The 26,115-nt window shown below is 46.2% G+C and overlaps 1 protein-coding gene across 2 annotated transcripts; it reads right to left on the reverse strand.

Moving 5' to 3' along the window:
* Positions 1–1,868: 1,868 nt before the first annotated feature.
* Positions 1,869–25,161, reverse strand: LOC147905169 (O-fucosyltransferase 36-like). 2 transcript variants are annotated; one of them, XR_015542758.1, is made up of 4 exons: positions 24,073–25,161; positions 12,284–12,545; positions 3,543–3,782; positions 1,869–2,026 (listed from the first exon to the last, which is right to left on the reverse strand). XR_015542758.1 is itself a non-coding variant. In XM_087390772.1 (3 exons), the coding sequence occupies exons 1-3, from the start codon at positions 25,086–25,088 to the stop codon at positions 3,606–3,608; spliced, it is 1,455 nt and encodes a 484-aa protein (XP_087246898.1). In that variant the 5' UTR covers positions 25,089–25,161; the 3' UTR covers positions 3,431–3,605. The 2 variants fall into 2 exon arrangements, 1 of the variants encoding a protein (XP_087246898.1); XM_087390772.1 differs by lacking the exon at positions 1,869–2,026 and having other exon boundaries at positions 3,431–3,782.
* Positions 25,162–26,115: the final 954 nt, after the last annotated feature.

Here is a 26,115-nt window from a genome sequence, read left to right on the forward strand (position 1 = left end):
TCATCTCACTACAACGCAAGTTGTCTGTCAAAAATAAAAGGTGATCAACCAAAGGATGGTGTAAATAATGAAATACCCGATGCAACTTATTTGATGTGGATTTATAAGAAGATAAATACAAAGAGATAGTGCAATACTTATTAACAACCAGCTTGCTATGAATGAATAAAGGAGACTTGTCTTACAAACATTGCAAGAGGTGCAACATCTGCCAAAGAGTTGGTAAATTGAAATTCCAAGATCAAAGGCTATTAAATCCACCATGGGAACCAATTATTAAATTTTTTTAGGTCCCTTCAAAGTGACCACACCCCTAAGATATATCATGGTCGCCACATGTTACATAACAAAATGTTATACAAAATGGCCCCAAGCAAAAGAGCCCAGAGAGTACAACAAAAAGCATAGTCAAATTTCTATACAAAATCTAGAGTGTTTAATAAAGGGATACACTTCATTAATTCGATTATGGAGAATATGACAAAAGAATTCCAATCCAACACTGAACAAGCCCTTACAAAATCAAGCATTGCCATGACAATGGCACATTGTCTCAAGAGGACCTGAATGGGAACGAATTGCCTAATCCATTCAATGGTATGAAAATCAAGGTATTTCAATCCACAATTAATTGTGTGTCGATAGAGCAAGGTATCAATGAAGAAAGTAAAAAGCAAGGAAGCCATTCTAGGAACAAAGAAGAATCCAATCGAAGACCGAATAAATAAAAAAACCATGAGTAGTTCGAAAGTATTAGAATCGAAGTAGCTGAGAGACTGAAGAAGGATGCACTCCAAAAGTCGAAGAAATGACCAAAGACTAAGGATGAAGAACAAAGCACTAATATTGAGAACTATGGTGTTTAGGATCACAATAGGTAGAGGCCTATGGGACCACATTGATGCAATAGAAGATAAATTTGTCTAGACTTGAATCCAAAAGTTAGCATATGTTAGCAACAAGAAAGAAGAAGACGCATGCAAACACCAACATTGTGGTATTTACAGACGATTGGAAGTTGCACTAGTCGCTAATTCAAGCATATAGTAGCGCTCAAATTTGAACATCGAGAAGTGTTTTACTGACAATGGAGTTCTCAAAACTCACACAATGCCGCTCTCCCCTCTCCTCATTTATATTTGAAGCCTATAGAAGAGCTCAAATTTCAAACATTTGCTAACCTGCAACTGGCTTTGAACCTGATTTTAGTTTGAGTGCAATTGAGCTCGCCACAGCTGAAAACGTTCTCCAAAGCTCTACGCACATCGCTTAGAATTCAATGAGGCACTCCCTTCAGATTTCAACGATTTATGCCATTGTGGTGGATAATTTGGAGATCGTCCAACCCAAACAAAAATTCCTGCTAATAACTTTGTCTTCTGTGGAAAACCTGATTATCCAATTGTGAATTCTTCTCAATTGGGGTGCCTATTTAAGGCACTGGAAAATGAAATAGGGGTGTTATTTTTAAAACCAAAGTTTGTTGCATGTCTTGAGCTTAGAAAAATAATTAAGAGAAATGTTCCAACTCCTCAAGGATTTATTACTGTGCTGTCAGACTTATCTACTACGAATTCCTCTCAGGACTGCCCAGATGACCTCCCAAGAACTCAGGTCAGAAGAGCTATGTTCGTATTTTTTGCCTCCCCCCATCAGCTCCATGCACATAGGAGAATAATGATGACAAAATACCCAGTGAGGGAGGGCTCAAGCCATCAACACATGCCAGATCTAAACTAGAAGGTGGACGCCTCCAGCAGCAGACAATAAATGAGTAGGTAAAGCGTCAGCTCTGCCTCAAGTGTTTGGACAGCACAAGCATGTGGTGACACTAGTACTGGGCAACAATGCACATAACCTGAAGCTATGCAATGTATGTAAGTCTGTTGGCTTCTGTTCATCAACATGGTGCTGAAGCTATGCAATTAAGTCTCTGGCTTCTGTCCATGATGAACTATGTGAGTCTGTTCCCTAGCTTGAATCAAATGTTGTTGTCGACTTCTGCACAGCACTAGCCCTCTCCATCCTGCAACATTCATTAAAAGTTGGTTTTGCGATTCTTGGATCAAGGAAGTATATATCAGTGTTAGCAGTAATGGAGGCCTCACGGAGGAGGGCAAAGCTGTAATGTTGGGGATATGGATTCACACAATGCAGCTCTTCCCTCTCCTCATTGGTATTCAAGAAGTTTAAACAATAATTCAAGATCTTCAGAACCAGCTTGGCAGTCTGGATAACAAAAGGTTTTGATTCTTTACTGACCATGTCACAGGTAGAGGACCCTGGACAGCCAACAATTTTCTTGATGGGGGTTTTCAATATGGTAGAGAGCAGAATGGTAGGTGGATACAGCTTGGTACTGTTATTCAAGGAGCTGCATATTCCCTCTGTGATTCTATAAAGGACTTCAATGAATTAGCAGATAGTAGGCAAGATTCTGGGTTTACTTGGTCCAATCCACAGGTTGGTCACAGGTTGGTGATAATTATAGAGAGGCTAAGTTGGACAGAGGGCATCTCTCCGACCCACTTTTTAATAGTCGAGCTCGGAATATAGTTCATGCTTGGTCTCAGATCTCGAGCTTTGGTTTGGGCAAGAGAGCATAGGACTCTTGGTTAAAGACGAACACCTATTTCTTTCATTTTAAGAGTGTGAGAAGTAGAGTTCAGGTCATTTGGAAAAGGACCATAGGAAATGAAGGCTTCAATTTCAAAAATGGGAGTCGACCAAGAGAAGAGTCGGATTTTCTTGAAAGAGGTCAGAAGGAAAGATGCCCAGGCCATGCATAAAAATACAGATGTAGAAAAACGGATCTCAAAATTTGAGTCAAAAGCAAATGAAGGATCAGCTACAGCACAAAGGGAGATGATTGAATTTCAGAGAATGCTGAGGGAAGGTAAAATGGTACATATAATGCAAGCTGAGGTCTAATTCAGAGACTGGTGGGGAAGAAAATTTGATTGATCCACAAAAGAATGTTGCAGGCTCATCAAGAGAGCACACATTTATGAGGAAATTCCTCTATTGGACCCTTGAGGACACCTCTTTTTGCATTCATTTAGAACCCGAATCAGCAATCAATCAAAAGGCCCATATCTGCAAACCCAAAGTAGGATCACAAAAGATGATTATCCCTTGAAAGCGTGATTGTGGCCCTCAAAAGATGGCGTTACACTTCCAAGGACATTCATCATTTGAGAAGAGCCTCTAGCCAGCCAGACTAAAGACACATTAAGAAAAGCAAGTGAGAACTACAATAGGCATTATAATAGAGCTTGAAATTCAGGCAAACTCATTTGGAACACCCCATTCTATTGATGCTTCAGTAGACTCAAGATATTACATGTATTATGTCAATTCAAACCAAAAAGAAACAGTCGAAGATGAACAGCAATCACAAAGGTCACAGTTTGAAAATGATTGAAGTGTACAAATAATGTACTGTACTGTGATACATTCAAACCTACTAACGATTCACGGATTCTGATAACCTCCAGGAACTTTACCTTGGAGAGTCAATCGTCCACACCGAAGTTGCATACCTTGTTGTTGACTGTTTGTTGCTAGCAAATGCTGTCAGAAACCCTATGTCATAACTGAGAAGATCAGTGCAGGCTTGCTACAAAGTTCGGTTTTTCCCCTTGACACAAGTATTCATCGCATGTGCTAGATGTTCCCCATTCATTGCGCATTCTCACGATGTCCATTGAGAACGTGGAGCCAGGGCTACCAATAAATGTGCTCGACATTGCACAAATTGTCTTATCCAGCATTGCAGTCACCTGTAACATGTATTAGTAGTCCTACTTTAAGTGTGTCTCCCTGCTGTTTAACACCAAAAAAATGCATACAATGGGTGAATGGAAAAAGGAGTATGCATATGGTCCTCTTCAAAGGACCATCTCTTTGCAGAAGAGACTACAGCTCACATAATTATCTGGGCAAAAACAGGCACATAGAGAGGCAATTAGCAGGGGATTATACCTCAAGAACTGGCAAATACGTGCAGACTGCTGTCACCAATATGCAGACAGACCATCCCCATTCCATTGACATCATTTAATCAGAAAAACAGAGAAACCAAATGCTTATAGGGTAGGACACAGTATATCCGCTTTAAAAAAGAAAAGAGACATTTAGCAATCCTGCATTTCCTTTGACAATGAGCTCGTATAACTGTCAGCTTCCCTGTAAATAAAGTACACTTTTGTGTACAAACTCTGCACAAACACACCATGCAGCTATAGGTTATCTGATGGATGGTCTGTACTAACATGCTTTTTTCAAGAAAGGCACCCTAGAAGTGCAGAGTACCAACATGGACCCATCAACCATCATGTGGCACACAGCCAATGAGGTGTCCATGAGACGTTGCAAAGCCCACAATGAATTTTAGGCTACTTTGTGACTTTCATGACCATGCAGACGCTGTGAGTGTTCCCCATGTAGCACGTCCCAACGCCCATCACTGGTTTTATAGCTAGTGTCAACGAAATCGAGGAGGGGGCCTAGTGAAACCGGCCTTACACACATGCACAGGTACAATCAGAAATGCACACAAATGAGTTAATGCAGTACGAAAATAACAATCACTGGCTACAGGTTACCCTGATGTCGGACTGATAGTGCAGCATAATAAAGGGGAGAAAGAGGCCTAGTTACCTGATGTACTAAAGGGGAAAATAACAATCACAGGTTACCCTGCAGTCGGACTGATAGTGCAGCATAAAATGTTGAGGCATTTGTAGAGGATGTGGATTGGTGCATGGATATGGAAATCTTCCCTTTAAGCAGAACTCGTGGACTTGACTTGCCTCTAATAGAGAATTCTGTTGGCTTCTCGAAGGGAGCCTATTTGCGAAGCAAACCATGAATAAGTTCACCATGATCTGGCTGTCTGTGGACAACCATGTGCAAGAGAAACAGGCTTTTGTCAGTCCATGTGCAGCGTGGTTGCATTGGGCTCATTCACTAGTCAGAGGAGGCCATCGATTGCACTGAAAGGTTGTCTGGGCTGATTCGTCAGCTTGGACAGGTTGTACGAGCCAGTTTGAGGCTGACTCATCAGCGTAAACAAGTTGACTTGGAGCTGTTTGGCGCTCTCTCTCTCTCTCTCTCTCTGATATTTTTGCTACTCTACTATTTGTTCACCAGCTTAGCTCTTTAGCTTTCAGCAAGGGCCTTAGTGAGCCCTTTGCTTCAGCCCTTAGTGGCTTGTATGAGTTACTTCCTGCAGACGTAAATACACCTCTCTCTCTCTCTCTCTCTCTCTCTCACCATGCCCGCCTAGCTCTCCGCCATGCTGCAACCTCCCTGCCCGCCTTGGAGCTGCTCCCCGCCCTGCTGCTTCTCCTCTCCACGCTGCGCCACACCCTGCTGTCCCGCCGCACCACGCTCCAGCTCCAGCTCCAGCTCCCCGCCATGCTGCTTGCCCAGGCAGCCTACCCGTTAGTGCACCCCCCCCATATGCTCCTCTGCTGCTGCCCGCGCTGCTGCTTGCACACCCCCCGCTTGCTGTCGCGCTGCTCCCCTCCCCGCTCCCCCTTGATTGCGCCATTGCTGCACTCCTGCCCCACTTCGCCATTGCTGCTGCTGCGCCTTTGCTGCGCCACTGCCCGCCATTGCTGCATTGTTGCTTGCAAAGCAACCTTGGGCTGCAAAACACCAAGGTTAGCTTAGCTTGGTAGCCAGCCGCTCCCGCCCCTCCCTCCCTCAGCCCTCATAATCTCATCAAGCAACCTACCTGAAGACATCAGACCAAGAAGTGGGGACATTATGGGTACAAAGGAGAGCTCACCCGACCAGAAAACAAGGGGTGACAAGGACCGGAAGTATAGCCTCATCTGGAAGAAGGCGGAGAAAATAGAAGACCCGAACGTAAAGGCTTGCATATCAACACTCAAGGAGATATGAAAAATGCAAGACACAGAAATTGAAGGCCTACGCAAGAAACTGATAGAGACTAGAGAAGAAGAGCTCTCAACCTTCAAGCCCAAATGCAAGATGAAATGAAGAAATGGACAAATGGATATGTGAGAAAGGTAAAATGATGCAGGACATTACTCATGCTTTGGTTGAAAAAAACAGCAATTTGACCTCAAAAATTGAGACAGGGGAGCTTCAGCCACCTTTTACTGCGGAGCTGAACACCATTAAAGAGCAAATGCAGCAGCTCAAGAATGCGAAGGGGAGGTCAGAGGAAGGGTACAAGATCATTGATACGCTGAAATCAAAGAATGAACAACTCAAAAAGGAAATGGCAGCTTTGCAAACAACGGTACATGGGAAACACTCCGAGTTCACACAACAATGTAATCAAGAAAGACACAACACCAAAGAAAAGGGGATAGCCCCATGTCAGATGCCAAAACCCTCTTTGACAAGATGGGAGTAAATCTCACTTGTGAATCAGCCTGGAGAGTGGGTGAAACAGATGCACCAACGAGACCTTTGGTTGTAAAGCTGCGAACAGCCACAAATAGATCCACCCTTATGAGTACATGGGCAGCATTGAAGGGGGCCAAGATCTTTCTAGATGAAGATCTCACACTCCTACAGCAAGAACACAGAAGGGAGGGAATGGTGCGGGTGATGGCTCCAAGACAAGAGGGAAAATGGGCAGTTTACAGAGATGGTAGGGTGATCATTCGAGAGAACGTAGAAAAAGAAATACGAGATGCACAGGAGAAGGGGACAGCACATGACGGTGTCTAAATGACGGGGCGAGTATGCAAAACAAATTGAGGATGGCAGTGTGGAATTGTAATGGCACCCTATGGTCCGACCCAGGGGGGTTCTTGGAGACATACCATAACAAAGATGTGATCTTCTACACCGAGACACATGAGAGCCCAGAGAGAGGGCTACCCACAGTGACACGATACACGTGGGAGTCTACCCACAGGAAGGAATTGAGGAGGGATAGTGGGATACGAGGATCCAGAGGTGTGGCTGTTCTTTTCAGATCACATCTAAGGCCACTCCTTATTGTGATACGAAAGGAGGAGCATGCACGACACGTGGATTCGGATCTAGTTACCAGACACACAGCCGACTTTCATTGCAGTATGTTACTTTCCCCCCGACACATCATCCTATGCACGAGAAGTCCCCATTGACGGACACAGCCCACATGAGACTATTCATTATGATATCACGGAGTTCTCCAGACACGGGGACACTCTCCTCATTGGTGACTTCAATGCACGTACTAGGAACAGACAGGTGGGCCTCTTAGATTTCGATGAGGATTTCCTCATAGTACCGGAGATGGATGCAGTAGAGTTAGGAATCGAGAGACAGTCGACAGATGTAGATGCACTAGTGACAGCATATGGGAGACAGTTACTCGAGCTGGGGACTATACATGACTTGATCATATATAGCAGTCTCCGAAGATGGCCATCATCTGACGGACTCACCTGTTTTCCACATGGAGAGGAGAGTAGTACGGTAGACTACCTGCTCAATCCATGGCATTGGCCCCACAGATACATGACTTTATTGTGTTGCCCCCCCCCACTTGGAGCCGACCCCTCATATCTCACTTTTTGTATATCGGTTGCCACGCCAACCATGAGAAGGGCCCCCCACCACCCACTCGTGTTCAGATCCATTTTGACCATGCTCTTGACCCGGTGTATGTGAGCCACCTGGCTTCTAAGCTTCCAGTACTACTTGGTGATGGGATGGACCTCACACATGCATCAGACACTCTTATATCGGTGATACAGGATGTTGCCGCCGGATCCTTTTCCACGACACGATCTACAAGTGTTCCAAATGGGAAGATGCCCCAAAATCCATGGTTTGATGTCAGTGCAGAGAGATGAGAGCCCACCTTACACGTGAGATAGCACTCGGACATTTGACTCCACTAGAGGCACACCAGGTCTCACGCCGAGTGACACGGCGTAAGGCCGGTAAGATTATTTTGATGATGAAGCAACAGTTATGCTGTTGATCCAGCCTTGGAATGTGTGTATACCCTGTTTGAGGGAAGAAGCGTAAATTAGTGCTTTTGGGTTGTATGCATTTGCAGTGAAATGTGGCATGTGGGGTGCAGTTGAAACGTGGCATGTGGGGTACATAAATCAGTGCTTTTGGGTCATATACACTCGCAAAGCTGAACATGCACAGGTTCTGGTGCCTGCATGCTCATACATGGGCTAGAAAGCCATGCATGTGACTTTTCAGTTCATGTAACACCTTTCTTGAAGTATGCATGAGCACATGTGTGGTGCATGTACAAGTTACTTTGCTTGAAGTACTAAATGTACACCTTTAGAAAAGACATACTTTATTGCTTTAAGTCCTAACCCGCATTTTGACTTTACTGAGGGTTTTTCTAGAAAGTAAAGATGGCTAGCACAAGACAGATTCATGTATCTCCAGTGAAATTTACACTCTATTTTTAACCATCCCACACACCAAGCCCACTAATTCTCCCATACATGCTGTAATCCCTTCTCAACCCATGCACTCATTCGCTCTTTACTCCACTTGTGACTTTTTTTTTTTTCAAAATAAATAAATAGATAATCTAAGAATCTTTATGGTTCTCTATATTCTTAGGTAAAGCGATAACAAACTGGGGAAAAGAGGCATTATCTGTCTACCCAAATGTAACTATGATGTTCCAACACCTAGTTTGTTTGGATGGTGGTAGGTAAGTGGACCCCGACCTCGGAACCTCGACTGCTTGAGGATTCGATCGAGCTCGAAAGCACACCTCTGCCAATATATCAAGTGACTACTTCTCCTTCGGGATTCTTCTCGACCTTGGCTTCCTCACTTTTTTCGGAGCAATGAGTACCTTCAGGCTCGAGTATCTTGACATGTACAAGGCTTCCCAAGACCCTTTCTCTGCTCTGATACCACTGATAGATTGTAGAGCTTCTATGTCAACTCACGATTTGCATGCAGTAGTCGAACCAAATGATTATGCAGTAAAACTCAGAATGAAGGAATTGCAACCTTAGTAGAAGAGAGAGATGAAAAATACATAGATAAACTTATGGGACTCAAGCAATGCCAGATGAGAACCCAATATGAGCTCATGCAACAAAGCCACAAAAAAGATTGATAAAAAAATTGACGGTCCTTTCAGCAGCCTTAACACACGTTCAGCGACTTGGCTATAGCCACGCAGGACAACTACAACAACAATAAAACCAATAAACAACACCCACGCAGTTGACTCATACACGACTTACAAACAAAAATCAACAACAAGGAGAGTATGGCAGACAGCAGCAAAGACAACACAAGCCATCCTTTCTCTCTACCATCCAGTTCTACTTTCCGTGGCAGCAGGCGTGCTTAGGATAGAGTCCTTCCGATATTACCTTTGGAGTTTCCTTGGCTAGCACGCGCGCTCAGGATAGATTCCTTCCAACATTACATTGCCCAGGATACTCTCTCTCTCTCTCTGCCTCAGCTTAGCTACTCCTCCCGCCTCAACCTATCTCTCCCGCGCAGCTCTAGGCAGGTCGTACAACAGGTCATGTCACAATCTTAAACCGGCTGTAGACAGTTTCAGCAGGTCACCGTGGGCAGCAGCAGCAGACCAGCAGGTCACACACAATTTGCCAATTCGCCAGGTTGTAGCAGCACACAGTCCCTCAGTTCTCCAAGTCACAGCAGCAGCTCCAAGGGTCAACAGGTCATGGCAACAACAGTAGTTGTAGCTTCTTTTTACCCTAACCCCGAGCTGGGCTGAGCCCCTAGCCCATCCTGGGGGTTAGTTTCAGTTTGGGGGTTATCTCAGATATGGCCAATATGGAACAGCCTGGTTCCTCTTTGAAATCCCCCTCCTCAACCTTACCAACTCGCAAAGTTCTATATTCTACAGTTGCAGATCTGACACCTTCTCCATATGCAAAGACATATCAACGAGGGGGCTTAATCGACACGTCGTTGGACTTCAAGAAAAGAACTTCTATTTACAGCGGGAGCTGCATGAGTTAAAGTTGCAGTTGGCAGTTCTAACACCTGGACTTCAAGGTTCTCGAAGGACCTGGCAAGCAGGCAATAATAGATGAGGTAATGAAGACTTGCAAGGCTTCTCTCCTACCCCTCAACTAATCTCTACAGATAAAGATCTTGTTCACACTGGAGTACAAACAATTAAGAAGAAGTCATTGGGAGGTTGACACAAAGGCAAGTAAACCTATATTCAAGAAAAGACGAAAGAACATGAAGATTAGAATAGAGGGGCTCCTTGAAGGGTGGTTTAAAGAGGAGAACTCTTTCAATGAGACTTTACCACATGTCAAAGCAGCCAGGCCTGGCATTGAATGGATGGTTGACAACGATGAAGATGTCAAAGCAACTAGTATTCTGCATTCTAGAGGACATGCTACCATCACACTTAACTCATGACATTTACAAACTAAGCTTCTCCAACAATCTTGCAAGTTGAAAGGGACCAAGTTATGGTAACTGAAGAACTCATACAAGCTCAATTGAAAAATAAGGCAATGGCATTAGCCAAGGTCAAGGCTGCTAGGAAGGATCGAAAATGGGCAGTATACCGTAAGCGCGTAGCACTTATCAAGGAGTTTAAATCCAAATCAGAAGACTCTCAGTCTCAAACTGATGTATGGCTGATTATGTATGTATTTTCAAACTGTAATGTAGGTACTCTAAATAACTTGAGTTGCTTTTTGCACTCCTCATGTTGGAGAAGTCACCTCCCATCTGTAAATCCGTGTCATAAAGCTCCAAGGGAAAATGTGAGACGGCTATAGCATGTACAATTTTAGTCACTACTCCTTGTTGGGTCACTGAAATATATGCTTTGAGGCCTCACCTAAAATATAAGTAAGTTACCATGTGCATTCCAATGAAGGGTGTTTTTAATTCACCTTGAGCCGCCTTTGACAGGCTGATGTGCTGTCCTTTCCCTGTGAGGTGCTGCCAATGTGGCAGCCCCCTCCCTTATCTTTTCTGCCTAGGTTCACCCCCCCAATGCTCTCCTCATATGGGGGCTTACAGATGGGGAGGTGACCATTCCAATAAGTCCTCTTTACCCTTGTGTGGGCACCTAATCTACAAGCTTCCTCCTACCTCCTCCACCTCCATCCACCCCCTACTTCAATTTCTCTCCTTCAACCTCATCTCTCTCTCTCTCTCTCTCTCTCTCTCTCTCTCTATTCAATCCCCCTTTTCTACAGTCTGCCCCATTCCTCTTTTCTGCACAGCGATTGAAGGCTTAGCATAAACAATGAGCCATACAAGCTAGACCCTAACATGAGCAGGTGAAAAAGTGGGAGGCAGAATCCACCTAAGGCCTAACAAAGAACTCCTATGTGGCACTGACACAATGTACCCACTCAAAACACATCAAATCATATGCATGGGTGAGAGGTCTCATCTATTTCGTGACACCTAGAGTGTAACGAGTGGTAGGTCCATGTGCCATGTGGCATCTAATTCCTTCCATCCATGAGGGATGTATGAGGGTACATACCACATCATGTGGTCAAATAAACATAGCTAGCCCAATGATAGAAAGTCGTGTACCTCCCAAGGCCCTAAGGTTTAACTACCAGTCTTGGTAGCTTTTGATAATCCTAACCACCTAGCTATCCCAAATGTAAACCAATGAAGTTAATCCATAGTTCTTCAGTTGTATTTCCAACATTAGCCTAAGGTCTAGAAGTCTAACCATCGAACTTGGGAAGCCATGTGGCATGTCCAAACCCTTGGTCATCTGTATCACTATCCGTAACCATATGGTGAAGGAACATGAGCTCTACATATTTATCACATCTCAAACCTAAAAGCCATACCTCCATGACATCATCATATGACTCGCCGCACCAATTACACATCAATTACACAGTCGAATGCATCCATTCATAGATTGTGAAACCATGACATTCACCATGCACAGCTCAAAATATCCCTTACAACAATGTACCCTTTCGAGGTCTTTTCTGTGTGACAGCGCAGATAAATACAATGTATCAAGTGTGTGCACATAAGTGTACAAGGGCACGAAGGTGTGATACGGGTGTGCACATTGGATCGCACACAAAAAAGACCGTAGCATGTCCATAGAGTGCTCCAACGATGGATGAAGTACATGGCATTGTTCTTTTAATAAAAGGAAGTACGAAAAATTGTTTACTTGATTATGCACACAAAGACATGAAGAAGACAGAAAATTACCCTTCCACATTAAAGGTGTACCCAAAGCATGGCAGTCATCATCATTAAAAATTTCAAATTCAACAGCAAGAATGCAAACCTGCACTATTTAAGGTAGTGATTCTACCTCTTTGTCACTGAGCAGCTCATGTCTCTGAAGCGGAGAGTCCCACTTTTCTCCCCTATCATGGTCAGGCCTTTGAACCAAAGGGATCCTTACATTATTTTGGATGAGTAGACTCTGCAGCAAGCTTGTTTCACTCTCTTTGGCATCTGTTGACAGGTAAATCACAGGAACTACTGATGAATGGACATTTCGTAATATGCACTGAGCTGCCTGAGGAATTGGGTAGAAGAAACAATTGTGGCCCTTCTTGCTGTTCTCATTGCTGTACAAGCGAGCACAAACAGAGTGTTTCTCTCTCTCTCTCTCTCTCTCTCTCTCTCTCTCTCTCTCTCTCCCCCTTTATTCTCATCTCTCTTTTTCACTCTCTCCCCTACTATTGGCCTCTCCGTCCATACAGCCAGTAAGCCTCTCCATCCGTTCAAACTTCGTACTCAGTCCATCGCCAACCCGTCAGCCGTACCTCAACCCATTGTCCGTTCCGCCGCTCGCTTTTGCTGTTTCGCATTCCCAGATTGTTGCTTCTTGCTCTCGCGCGTCGTCTGCCGTTTGGCTTGGTGCGCAGGCCCGTCACTTCGTGCGTTCTTTCCGCCGTGCACAAGTGCTACCACCGTCACGTCTGCCGCAATTTCGCGTGCTGCTGCTCGCTTCTCCCCGATTCGCAGCGACCTCTGCCCGCCCCTGCGCTGCTCCCTCGCTCTCTTCCCGTCCCCGTCGTGGACTGTCACCGCTCTGATACCAAATTTCGAGAATGCAAATGTGTGCAATGCATGCAGAATTTGAATGCCAACTGGCTCTCCAATGATGTTTGTATTTTGACCCACATGCACGGTGGGAGAGAGAAGGCAGATGAATGCAATGTGGTAGAGAGAATGCTACGTGAGATTCACAATGAAGGTGAATACCCTTTCATTAATGTCCCTTGAGATCACTCAAGTTCCATCGTCCCATTTACAGCTACCCTTATCCTATGACCCATGCACCTACCATTCAATGCACTCTAATGCACCCTTCCCTTTCCTATTGCCCCTAGGACCTAGACATGTGTGTGCACATCTTTATTACTAATCATTTGCCAATGTTACATAGTTTGGCGGTACTATTTACACCGCTTGATCGATTATAAATACAAACATATAACCGCACCATCAAATTGGCGCCTAACAATAATAAGGTTCTAATGACTATTAATTAACTAAATTTCTCTTGTCATGACAAAACTTGTCTCTGTGACAGTCCTGTGCTTCCTCTCAGCAACTCCATCCTGCTGAGATGTGCGAGATGTCTCTTGATCCCGTGCTTCTTGCAAAATCCATTGAACTCAGTAGAAGTGAACTCCCCCCTTGTCTATGCGGAAGGCTTTGATTACCTCCCCCCTTGTCTGTGCACAGGAGCAGACACGTTTCACCCAGGAGTAGGCACGACTCATACAGGAGCAGTCTCAGGCTATCTGAGCCCAGGCTGATCTTATTCAAGGGCTCAGACAGGAGATCTCACAACTCCGACAGGAGGTCACTACTATACGTACCATCCTAGGGAGCACCCCAGTTGTGGAGGCATAGATTGCAAGCATGCAATCCGCCATCGAGGAGACATCCAAATGGGTCGACGTAGCCAAACGGGAACCTACAAGGGTAACCGTTTCGGCTACCCTCCTGGAGCAGCAGCAGAGAGGCAGCAAGGCTCTCAACATCAAAGTACATGGGATTCCCCGCACTGAGGCTTACCCGTGCCTAGGCACGACTTTCGGCTTTACATCGTAGGTCAGCCTTATGAGACCCGCCACTGATCTCCATGGACGAGGACCTCACTTCACTACAGGTTGAGGAGAGGCATTTCCTATTGCAACAGCGGGATCAGCCCGCAAAGAGGGGAAGTGGGTAGTAGTACGAGATGGACTCCTCCTTACAGGCCCCCGTCGGGCATCCACCTCTCCTCCTGCATAGGGGGTGGGGTCTATGAGACCCAGACATCCAAGACCCTATCTTGTACCATCTGGAACTGTAATGGTACCTTATGGTCAGAACCAGGGAACTTCTCAGAATCCTATATAGGTCACGACATAGTCTTTTATATAGAGACACATCAAAGTCCAGAGAGCCCACTACCAGCAGTCAGCGGGTATACATGGGAGTCTGCCTACACAAATGAGACGAGGGATACAGGAGGGGTTCGAGGATCAGGAGGAGTCGCAGTCCTTTACAGATCCACACTTTTGGGAACCATCTCAGTGGAGCAGAGAGATCCACACTCTAGGTTTCTCTGGATTTGGATCCGACACATGGATAGCCGAGATTTGTTTATCGCAGTTTGCTACTTCCCCCCCAAGACCTCCCGCTTTGCTAGAGATATTCGAGGGGAGGATGAGACATCCCCATTTACTGCTCTTTATCAGTCCATCGTTGACTTCTCTAGCCGCGGAGAAGTCCTCCTAGTTGGGGACTTCAACGCGAGAACATGCACTCGTCAGGCACCACTCCTCGACTTCAGGGATGATTCCACTCTACTGCCAGACATTGACCTTGAGGAGGCAAGTATGCTACGAGTTTCGGCTGACAAACAAGGACCGGTCACATCCTATGGGCAGGCCCTATTAGACCTCGGAAGAATGCATGATCTCATTATCTATAATGGTCTTGACAGATGGCCCGCATCAGGTGGCTTCACTTACTTTCCACATGGGGGAGGCTTCAGTGTTGTGGACTACATCATGGGATCCCCTGGGGCCTTCACATCTCGCATCACTGACTTCACCGTAGCACCTCTCCCTCCAAGGGCTGACCATACATATCTTTTCTTTAGCATTTCTACCCCTCGCCGCACAGCACTTTCTACCCCATTGAGCTCTTACTCCACTTACCATGATATACGCTTTGATCGCAATCACTCACCTACTTACTCTGGCCGTCTGTACATACTTCTCGCATACATTGACTTTATACCCTTACTAGAAGACCGTGCTGCCCTAGTCACTCGCTCACTACACGAGGCCGCTCTTCATGCCTTTCCCCACACCACCCGCCCACCACCTCCTGGGACCCTACCCTGTAATAGCTGGTACGATGATGAGTGTAAGGCTTTACGCCGTCAGCTTAGATTCGAAACAAAAAACAGCATTCCGAGCGAACTAGAGATGCTATGCGAGTACCGCTGTCTAGTGCGCACGAAGAAACTTGACTTCGTGCGTTGGAATGAGGAGGAGCTACTGAACATTCTGTTCAGTAACAACTCTAAGGACTTCTGGCGAAGATTTCTAGAGGGATGGACCCTCCCACCACTCACTGACACGCAGGTGTGGTCTGATTATGCACGCATGCTCTATGATATCCCAAATCAGCCAGTCCCTAGCCTATTACATATGCCACGCCCCACATCCTGCACCCTCTTCACTAGGCGGGGGGGTAAAGGATGCCGTAATGAAACTTCATAATGGCCGAGCGAAGGATCATGAGGGACTATGCACTGAGTTCATTGCATATGGGATTAATCTCCTAGCCCCGATCTTAGCCAAGCTACTTAATGAAGCCATTTGCTTGGGGTTTCCACGCAGCTGGACCATCAACACTATCTCAACCATCCACAAGGCAGGGGATCCCATGAACCTGGAGAACTATAGGACCATTATGATTGGACATGTCATGTCCAAGATTTATGCATCAATACTTGATTCTGAGGTTAGTAGATTTGCAGAGTGTAGAGGACTCAAAGCAGCGGGATAGGCCGGTTTCAGGCGGGATCATGGGACCATGGACCACATTCTCGCGCTCAGATGTATCATCAAGGAGGCGAGGGCACAGAAGCAGAGGGTTTACTGTTGCTTTGTGGACTTCCGTAAGGCATTTAACACCGTTCCGAGAGCCCGCCTCATACAACACCTATAAGAACTGGGTTACAACCAGGGGATCATTTGGGCTGTCATGGCACTTTATGAGCAAGTTTCAGGCAGAGTCCGAACAGGATCTGGATGGACAGACGAGATCATGAGCACTATCGGGGTCAAACAAGGGTGCCCATTATCACCTACCTTGTTTGGCCTCTACATCGACGAGCTCGAGACAATGATGCAGGCAAAGGGTGGGGTAGGCTGCTCTCTCCGAGCCGCTGATCCGGATATTACTTTATGCGGATGACGTGGCTCTCTTGTCTTCCTCAACAGAGGGGCTCCAGAGACACCTTGACGCACTACAGTCCTTTTGTGAGTCTCATGATTTGAAGGTCAACTTGGGTAAAACCAAGGTTATGATCTTCAATACATCCCGAGTCGTCATGCGCGATGAGCATTTCACATTTGATGGGTCCCCTGTTGAGGTAGTGTCATCATACACTTATTTGGGGGTCGTCTTTTCCGGACCCACCTTCACCATGAGACCCGCGATGCAGGCACGCCTGAGCAGAGGATATGCTTCATTGGCTAGACTAGAGAGACAGTGCTTCCGCTCTCATTTTCAAGATCCACGGACCAAAGGGTTGCTTTTCGACTCCTTGGTCCGCCCTGCAAAGATGTATGGCAGCCCATGCCAAAGTGGGCCAGGGTGGAGCGGCTACAGGTTCTGATGTTATCGCGGATGATCCGTGGTAAGCCATTTGCACCAGATCATTCGGGCGGAGTTTGGGTCACCCCCATTACAGCTAGATGCTGCATTTCAAGTCATTACATATCTGTACCGAGTCAAGGAGTATGGGGATTACACATCCGGGCGTAGCAGGATACCATTGCTAGCACTCTCCTCTTCTATGGCACTTGCAGCAGGAAGAGATCAGAGGTGTTGGTATGCACGCATAGAGAGATGGTTTGCAAGACTAGGGCTCCACATGGACAGACTACCTCCTTTCCAGTACAGCATGGATGCTCCTTTCTCTCCCCTCCTATCACACGAGATCAACCAGGTTATCCGTGAGGATCTACTACAACTACACACATTCCGGACTTGGTTGGGCCGGAGTGATCTTCCAGTGAAGCTGGGCTTGTACAGAGATCACTTTCTACATATCACAGTGGAGGGTTTCATTGATCCACTAGGATACACGCAGATTCACCTACCCCACTCGTTGAGGATCTCCCTTGGGCAGTTCCGGGTCTCTCGCCGAGCAGAGCGGTTACCCAAGGAGAGGCGCATATGCACACTATGTGACATGCAGGAGGTTGAGACAGAGGAGCATTTCATCTTCAGGTGTCCTGTTTACTATGAGATCCGAGGGCGTTTCTACTACCCCTTCAGGGATAGTTATGGGATGTTGGCTCGTGTCCTCTCCTACCCAGACCAGCGATGCTTGGCTGGTTTCATTCATGAGATGATCGGACACCGCGATAGGATACTCCGAGCACGGAGACATGAGTAGACTTCTCCCTCGACTGATACCTCTCAAAGCTCTATCGCGGAGTTCTTTCAACCAGATCACATAGACCCCCACAAGGCGAGACCTCGACATGACCGTGACCGGGAGCCTGTGACCCGGCAGCTCAGACAGAGGGTTGATTCACAAATCACACTTGGGGACATCCCCTCCTTGTTTAGGGTCGGAGCCCAATCCACGAGGGTCACAGTGGCCTTGGTTAGACGCAGAGCTACGACCAGGAGACGTACCACGACTGCACCCTTGAGGGGGCGACAACGTTCTATTGCTAACCTCATGCCTCCACTTCCACAACCTCATCCATCCTGATGTCCTACTGCTGACGATGATGATGATGATGGTTATGATGATGCCGACGATGATGCTGAGATTGATATATATAGTCGAGATATGACTATGTTGTACTTAGGATTTAGTACTACCATTTTGCATTTTTTTGCATTCTGCATTGGTGTGGATGCTCGTTTAGTAGCTCCACTACCACAGCTCATTGTATCAGGTTTCACAAACCCATCGGTCTTCCAAAGACTTTAATAAACTTCCTTTCTTTCTTTCTTTCTCCTTCTCTACCTGGGCCTTCCAGTTTTTGAATTTTTCATAAGCCTGAGACTTCTTGGCCAAGCAGAATACCCATGTCATGCGACTGAAATCATCCACAAATAAAAGAGAATGCCATGAACCTGCGAATGATTTTGTTGACATTGGGCCGCACATGTCGTAATGAACCAACTCGAGCAGCTTCTTGGCTCGTGATGAGGCCTCTTGTGGAAACTTGTCCCTGTGTGGCTTGCTTGGAGAAGCAAGTCCTGTAAACACGATCACTACCTGCAATCGGTGGAAGTCCATCCACCATCTTTGGCTTTTGCATCTTGGCGAGAGTGCCAAAATTGACGTGACCAAACCAATCATGCCACAATTTGGATCTGCCATGGTCCCCGTGCACCAACAGAGCGTTGAGCCGATATAACCCATGCTCCTCGACTCCCTAAGCCACCACCTTTCCATTTGCCTTGGATGTGACAGTGACTTTGTTGTTGTCGAATAAGACGATGTGTTGAGCTTGTCCATCTGAATGACATACAAAAGGTTATTGCACAAATTCGAGAACCGGTACATACAGTACACCGGAAATCAGCTCCTCGTTTCCTGCAGTCATGATGAATGGAATACTACCAACACCCTTCATAGGGCATGTCCGGTTATCCCCCACACTAACCTTGGAATCGGGATGCATAACTTCCATGGATTTGAGCCACTCCTTGTTGGACATGTGTTTTGAAGCTCCACTGACCACGTACTAGCCTTCCTTTCCTTCACTGATTGCATAGGCGGAGCAGTACTCGGTGATGATAAAGAGAGCACCAGTCGTGACGTTTGCCGATTCGATCTTTGGCTCCTCCTTGGATTTGGACTCCTTCTTTCGCTTAAGGTCCGCCTTCCTCTTGCGGCACTCCTTAGTGGAATGACCAAGCTTTTCACAATAGAAGCATTTCATCTGCCTCTTTTTCTATGCATCCTCGGTCTTGTTGTTGTTCTTGGAGTCTTTGAACTTGCACTTGCCGGGCTTGTCCCTTGCCACAAGAGCCTTCTCCTTTGATTGAGTAAATAGTTTTTTCCGAGCCTCTTCCTGCAATAGTAAAGGGCCAAGCTCTTCAAAGGTGAGAGGCTTGGCCCTCTGTTCTACAGTGACCGTAGTCACGAAACTCTTGAAACTGCGAGGTAGCTTGTGTAACGTCAGCAACGCTAGATGACTTGATTCTACCTTCTGACCAACTGCTGCGAGTTGGTCCCTTACCACCTTGACTTTTGTCAGATGGTCATGAACATTGTCCCCCTCATTCATATCCTGATTGTATAGTTGATGTTAAAGAAGCAAGATATGAGATGTGTTGTCTGTTTCGTACACATCCTTCAGAATAGCCCACGCCTCTACGACGTCTCAGCCATCTGGATGTGCGGAAGAACAGAGTCCGCCATGGTCCCTATGATTAATGCTAGGGAGTGGGCATCTCTATCTTCCCAACTTTCAAGCTCCTCTCCATCTACTGGAATGAGTCTCTTCCCCTTGTTGTCCAACAGATCTTCGGGCTTTGCCTCCACTCCTGTTGTCAACTTCCACAACTTTCGAGCCACTAAATGACTCCAGATTTTCACCTTCCAGATTGGGTAGTTTGACCCATCTAGTTTCCCCGACTCTCCAAATTTCGGTATGGTGAAAGAGAGAAATCTGGGGGAGGAGGAAGGAAGAGAAGGGGCTGAAGAGGCAACAGTTGATTCCTTGTCCTCCATCCTTGCTATAATAGCGAACAGCAAACTGAAAAATGAATTTGCAGTAGAGAACTTGACTACGCAGCAAACCTGAGTGTTGATTGGAGTCGCCTTTTTGCTGAGGAACTCCGTCCTAGAGCTGGAAACCCCGCTCTGATACCATGTTGGAAAGTAGAGGACAGAATCACTCACTCCTCACACTCTCGATCGCAGTTCAAACAACATTCAAAGAGAGAGCGAGAGAGAGAGAGAGAGAGAGAGAGAGAGAGAGAGATAGATAGCAAAACTCAGATATATTCTTCCACAATGTGTGGGCTGACAAAAGCTCAAAGGTGAGCAGTGAAACCAGCAAAGGGATGCTGTTACAAAATGGCTGAGCACTCTCCTCTCTTCCTAGCACGCTTGCCGGGTGCAAGGCAATCAATCAGTGCTGGCGATGGAGAATGAAGTGGGGGAAGGGGAGTTTATATAGGTGGGCAGCAAGTCCACAGACTGGCCGACTTGGCCAGTCGGTTTCAGCCTGCTGCACCGACCCCTAAAGGGGCCAAAATGGCCGACCCCCTGGTCGGTTTTTGGGCCAACCTCCTGACCTATATAAGGCCCCATATGCTGGGCCTTCGGGCTGCTGCTGGCTGGTACAAGTGCTGCTGCATATGCCCCCGCATGGGCCCATGGTGCTGGTGTATCTTCCACGCAGAGTGCTGCCTCAGATCTGGCATAGATTTGTCTCCAAACAGCCAGGTACTACAGCCTCCATCCCCCTATTGTCCTCTGCCCCCTTGTCCCCTCAAATCGGGGGCTCACAGGTGGGGACAGTGACATTCTAACAGTACTATCCATTGCATTTTGAACTACGCCTTCACATGTCAACTTAATTAGCACTACCTTGTAAAGAAGATTTGAGCATAGCCCTTGAATTTGCCAACTACTAATACTTCTTCAAAGCAAGACAATATCTCATCTTGTTTCCCCTCGAAATAAGTTTTCTTAATATCGTGAAAGTATATCTTTGGAATGGTTTCATCTCGATCCCAAAGAGTTCTATGTGCTTGCATATCCAAAATGTCACATTGTAACATATCACCTAATGTTTCAATATCACATTGGTGATTGTCATTACGCATCTTCTCTCACCTCAATGTTAAATGACACAGGTTCATAGGATCAAGCTAAGTATTTGTCCACAAGCTACCACTTCATTGTTCCTCTATAACATGACATCTAAACCCTGTGTTAGGGTGCATACCTATTTTAGGAAAAATAGATTAGCAACTGGGGGCAAAAAACTAATCTCAACCCTAGAAATCCTAGACCTTAGACCCTGGTCTCTTAAGATAAAAATCTAGAAATCCTAGACCTTAGACCTTGGACTCTTAGGGTAAAACTTAGGATCTTTACCTATATCAAATCAAGCAAAAAAACATTCCCAATCCCGAATCCTAAACTCTTGACCCTAACCCTAGATCTTAGACCCTAGATCCTAAACCATAGACCTTGGACTCTAAACCCTACACCTTGGGCTCAAAACCGTAGATCCTAAATCTTGAAGCCTAAATTATAGATCCCAAACCCCAAACCCTAGATCTGATCTTAAATCCCCTAGACCCTAGATCCTAAAACCTAAACCAGAAGCTGACGTTGCTTCTTTGTTACCCAATCAGCATGTTGTGGCACCACATCAGGATCATACTTGCGATGCTGAGGTCTTGAATGCCTTTACTGTAAGATAATATATGTACATATCTAAATATGCTTGAACAAATAAAATGCTTGACTTATAATATCCAATTCCAGCCCGATAGAGTTGCTCCACAAGAGCATAATCAGGATGAATACACAGGCCAGATGGGGCACTTTGTTGGATATTATACTTTATATGCAAGAGAGCGCTCTTTCTCTGGTGTGATAGTTCTTGTAACACATACGCTTCAGCCTAATCGAGAAGGTAGATGGATTGTCATGCAATGTCTTGTACATAGGGAGATGTTTTAGTTTGCCTCAATATACGCTCCAAGTGATGCACAGGGACAGATACATACGGATCCTCATGAGATTTTAGAGATGACCACGGACTTCCAGAAAGTTGTTTCAGACAGAGGAGGAGACCCCAGCTTCTCTTGTGGCCAAAGAGGCAGTGTGGGAGCAGGTTCCAGTGGTGGTCCCCCCGAGCCTGAGCAGATGCCTAGACGCCCCCTTTACGGAGGAGAAGCTTTGGAAGCCCTCAAGGCCCTTCCCCCGCAAAAGTGCCCTAGGAAGGATGGTTTGACTCCGACTTTCTTTTGTTTCTTCTGGGAGCATATCCGCACCCCGTACCAGCGGACTTACCAGGAGATTTTTGACACAGGCTCTCTCCTGCAGTCCATGAGGTTGGATTTGCTTACTCCCAAAAGGGGGGGGCAGGTAGGACATTCACCGATGGAGGCCGATTACCCTTCTAGACACCGCTTTCAAGATCTTAGCCAAGGTCTTGAGTCTGAGATTGAGGCCCTACCTTCTTAATATCATCCATGACACACAAACTGGTTTTGTTCAGGAGCGCGGTATCTGCAATCCTCGCAGCATAGAGCATCGATATGGCAAGCCATGAAAGAGTATCCTTGGAGACATTATGCTTATATTTGTGGGGATTTTAATATGCTCCACAGCAAGGGGATAATACCTATGGCCATACGCATATGCTAGTTTCTTAGCGTCAACATTGGACTCAGCTAGTACTTCAGCTGAGACTTGTGTTTCTATGGAAAGAAACACAAGCTTTAATCCCTGGTTAAACATTTCAGCATAATGCACAATCATCCTATCTGGCTTGCTTGGATCGTTGGTATATGTTCAATGTGCACAAATATGGTGCCTTTGTGGGGGATTATGCATATGCGCACTCCGATCAATCTCCGCTTTGGTTAAAGTTGTCTTTTCATGAGATGCAAAATGATAGGCTACCCAATCAAAGACTTCTAACAGTTATTTGCAGCATGGGGCATAAAAGGACATGATCTCCAATGCCATTGCACCTCTTTGTGCATAGAGTCAAATAAATGTTAAATATGCATGGTCTACATTTTATCACTCGAATGCAATTCGTAATTTGTGAATATGGAAATAACGACATGTGCCATCTTAGGGAGGATGTTGCCAAGGCTAAAAGCATCTATCAGGTTTGACTCAAATAAGTCACTTGAGGGACTTATCTCCTAGGAGGGTGCTCATCTATGACAAGCTAGGCATCTTTTACAATGTAGTGATTGCAGGAATTGGGAATCCAAAGCTACGCAAAGAGCTTTTTCAGATAAGGGCTGCTCGTCTAAGGATTTTTTCGAAAGTGTGCACCATAAAAGACAAAGTGGAAACCTATGCCGGCTTCGAGATGCTAATGGTAACTTGACCACCTCATAGGCATAGTTAGCCAAGCTTGTGTGAGCCACTATGCCCATCACAAGATGTACTTTCGGCACGATAAGAGATTCTTTGACATGTGTCTTTAATTATGTCTCATGAATATGCCATGGAGATTGAAGCACCTTTCGCAAAGAGAGAGTTGAGTGATGCAATTTGGCAAATGAAAGTCTCCATGCTGGGACAGTCTCACTATGGGGTTTTTCCTGCCCTTTCACCTACATTGCTACATATAATTAATTATGCTTTCCTAGAGGAAAGGAGAAAGTCTATTGATACCAGCCACATTCCCAAGCACCTTAGTGGGCCACTTAATGGAGCTTCCTTCCCTACTCTTGGTGAACAACAGAACGTTGCATCATCTATATATCTAGATGAATCCGAAAATGGAGAAGCTTTGCACTCGATGCAGGCTGTTAGTGGATAGGTGGAATCTCAGCAAATGCCAGCTAGCTGGAAAAAAGGGTTGGTCAAATTATTTCCTAAGAAGAACTTGTGTGAATCTTTTGCTGACTAGAGGCCCATTACACTTATGCTACTCATTTACAAGCTTGTTACTAAGATGGTCTTCACAAGTCTGTAGCTTCTCCAAGAAATAAAGAGAGATTTAAAATTGACTTCGGTCAATTTTAAAAATCTCTCTCTTTCTCTCTCTCTCTTTCTCTCTCTCTCTCTCTCTCTCTCTCTGCGCGCGTTAGTGCAATGTACCAATCAAGATATTGTGCAATTAACAATCAAGATACTGTACTGCAAATCGTACTGCTGTTTATAATTACCAGAATGTCAAAAACCCATATCTTCTGAAATGCAAAGCCAAGTAATTCCTGCCCAAATACGTCTGAATAAATCGCTCCGCTGTGGCGACGATGTAATCATGCGGCTGGAGAATAGTTTTGCATGTGTGAGCAAGAGGCCCACCTACTTGATTTACCCATTCCGCTTCCACGTCTGCATAAAATACATCTCCAATGCCAATCACTTCATCTTCGCAAGTAAATTTCTCTATAATTTCTGCTGCAGCTCGAGGCTGAAGGGGAATATCTGCTTCACCTGGCCACACGTCGTCCTTTTTACCCCACGATATTCCCACTTTTTTCAGCTTTTCCTCGTGCTCTGCATCCAAGTAGCAACCGTGCATGTAACACAGGAAGCGATCAACATGAAGATGTCCGTGGCGATGATCATTGAAGTCGTCAAATGTGATCAGAGTGTGGTTTCCACCCAAACAGTTTTGAATGTGTGATATATTCAGCACTCGCTCATAACTGTAATCTACCTTCGGACTGGGCAGAATGAGCGTGCGTCCAAGTAGCGCAGCAACAAACATATGCTTCTCAATGCAAAGCAAGTGATTTGAGAACTGCCCAGATGTGCATACAGCAAGGAGATATCTGTTGGATTTCGGCTTCCACGCGAGTCCCTCCTTCAGCTTGTACTTTTTGGTGTTAACTGCACGGCAGCTAGGTGTGTGTGTTCCACACGAGCCAATGCTGACGTTCTGAAACGGTGATAGCAATACTTGTTGGACCTCCTTATTCAATCTGATTTGGGACACGATCTCACCCCTCAAGGCTTCTCCTTCGCTCGAATTGGAGGTTGCGTTCCAAAGACGAAGCAAGCCTTCAGCCTGTTGCTGAAGTAATGCGAGGGATCGCTGCTCCGCGGCCATCATTTCTGTTTGTTTCAGACTGGGAGCTGCAAATTTGAACCATCCTGGTGAATCTAAAGTTACGTATATGATAAACAAACCGAGCAGCAGGACAGGAAGGAAAAGCAAGTGGCGCTTCTCCATGGATATCAGAGACCTTCGAGCTCACAATGCTCTCACAGTGACTGTGGGATTTTACCGTTCTCGGGGTAGTCCTTCTATACTCATCAATGAGTGTAAAATTTTACCGATAAAAATGTCTTGTTGATCGCATTGAGTCTTTAATCTGCGATTAGTGCATCAGATTTCTTTGAGTCTTTAATCTGCGATTAGTGCATCAGATTTCTAAAACATATGGATTTGGAGGTCTTGGGAGGAAATATAGAGGTTCGGGGGAGCTCCAGGGCAAGAGGGAGGTTTGGAAGAGAAGGAGAATGCTGGAGCAGACCACGTGGAGATGGCAAATTGCAAGGGCAGGGGGCGCAGAGGGGCAGACTGCAAGACGCACAACGTGGAGGAGGGAGGGAGAGCATCCGTGGAGTCGCCATGTGGCGTCGCCAGCAGGACAAAGCACGAAGGTGGTGCACCACGTCGCGAAGCCAGAGTCCAGAGTGGCAGCGGGATGGTGACGTGGCCTATCAGAGGACAGACCGTTGCGCGGCCAGCAGTGCCACATGGCACGAGACTCAGGATGCAATAACCACATGGCAGCCGCTGCCGTCAGCCGGGATCAAAGCACTCACACATCAGCTAGCCACGCGGCGCCACGTTGGCTTGCGACACGATGAAGACAGGCAGGGGGTGAGAGAGCGCTACTGGTAGCGCGCGGGTCTCGGGTCTCATTGCCACATGGCGGCGCGCGCGGGACAGTCTGCGCAGACTGTCCCGCGCAGACTGCGCAGTGACACAGACTGCGCAGTGACAGAGTCTGCGCAGTCTGAGTGTAGAGTGTACAGTGTACTAGAGTCCAAGCGGGATAGACTGCCACGGGATGACACATGGCTTCGCGAGGCGCAGACTCCAGTGGTGGCAGTTGGCACACGAGCCTGGGCGTGCCACATGGATAAATGCTCGACCTATAGGGGCATTAAGTGGCATGACGACGGTTTTACATGTGTGGGGCTGACACACAACAATGGCCACGTCATAGACACGGAGCAACTGCGTGACA

Source organism: Dipteris shenzhenensis, chromosome 2, assembly GCF_047967505.1.
Source record: "Dipteris shenzhenensis isolate YYH24624 ecotype China chromosome 2, Dip_SZ_1.0, whole genome shotgun sequence".
NCBI classification, from domain to species: Eukaryota; Viridiplantae; Streptophyta; class Polypodiopsida; order Gleicheniales; family Dipteridaceae; genus Dipteris; species Dipteris shenzhenensis.

What these genes read in the sequence shown, in the direction of transcription:
- LOC147905169 (XM_087390772.1), bottom strand. Translation starts at nt 25,088, where the DNA reads ATGGAGAAGCGCCACTTGCTTTTCCTTCCTGTCCTGCTGCTCGGTTTG. An exon ending in TATGGGTTTTTGACATTCTG is followed by an intron (nt 12,546 to 24,072) that starts GTAATTATAAAC and finishes TCGCTTGTACAG; the next exon opens with CAATGAGAACAGCAAGAAGG. An exon ending in AGCTGCTCAGTGACAAAGAG is followed by an intron (nt 3,783 to 12,283) that starts GTAGAATCACTA and finishes TACATGTTACAG; the next exon opens with GTGACTGCAATGCTGGATAA.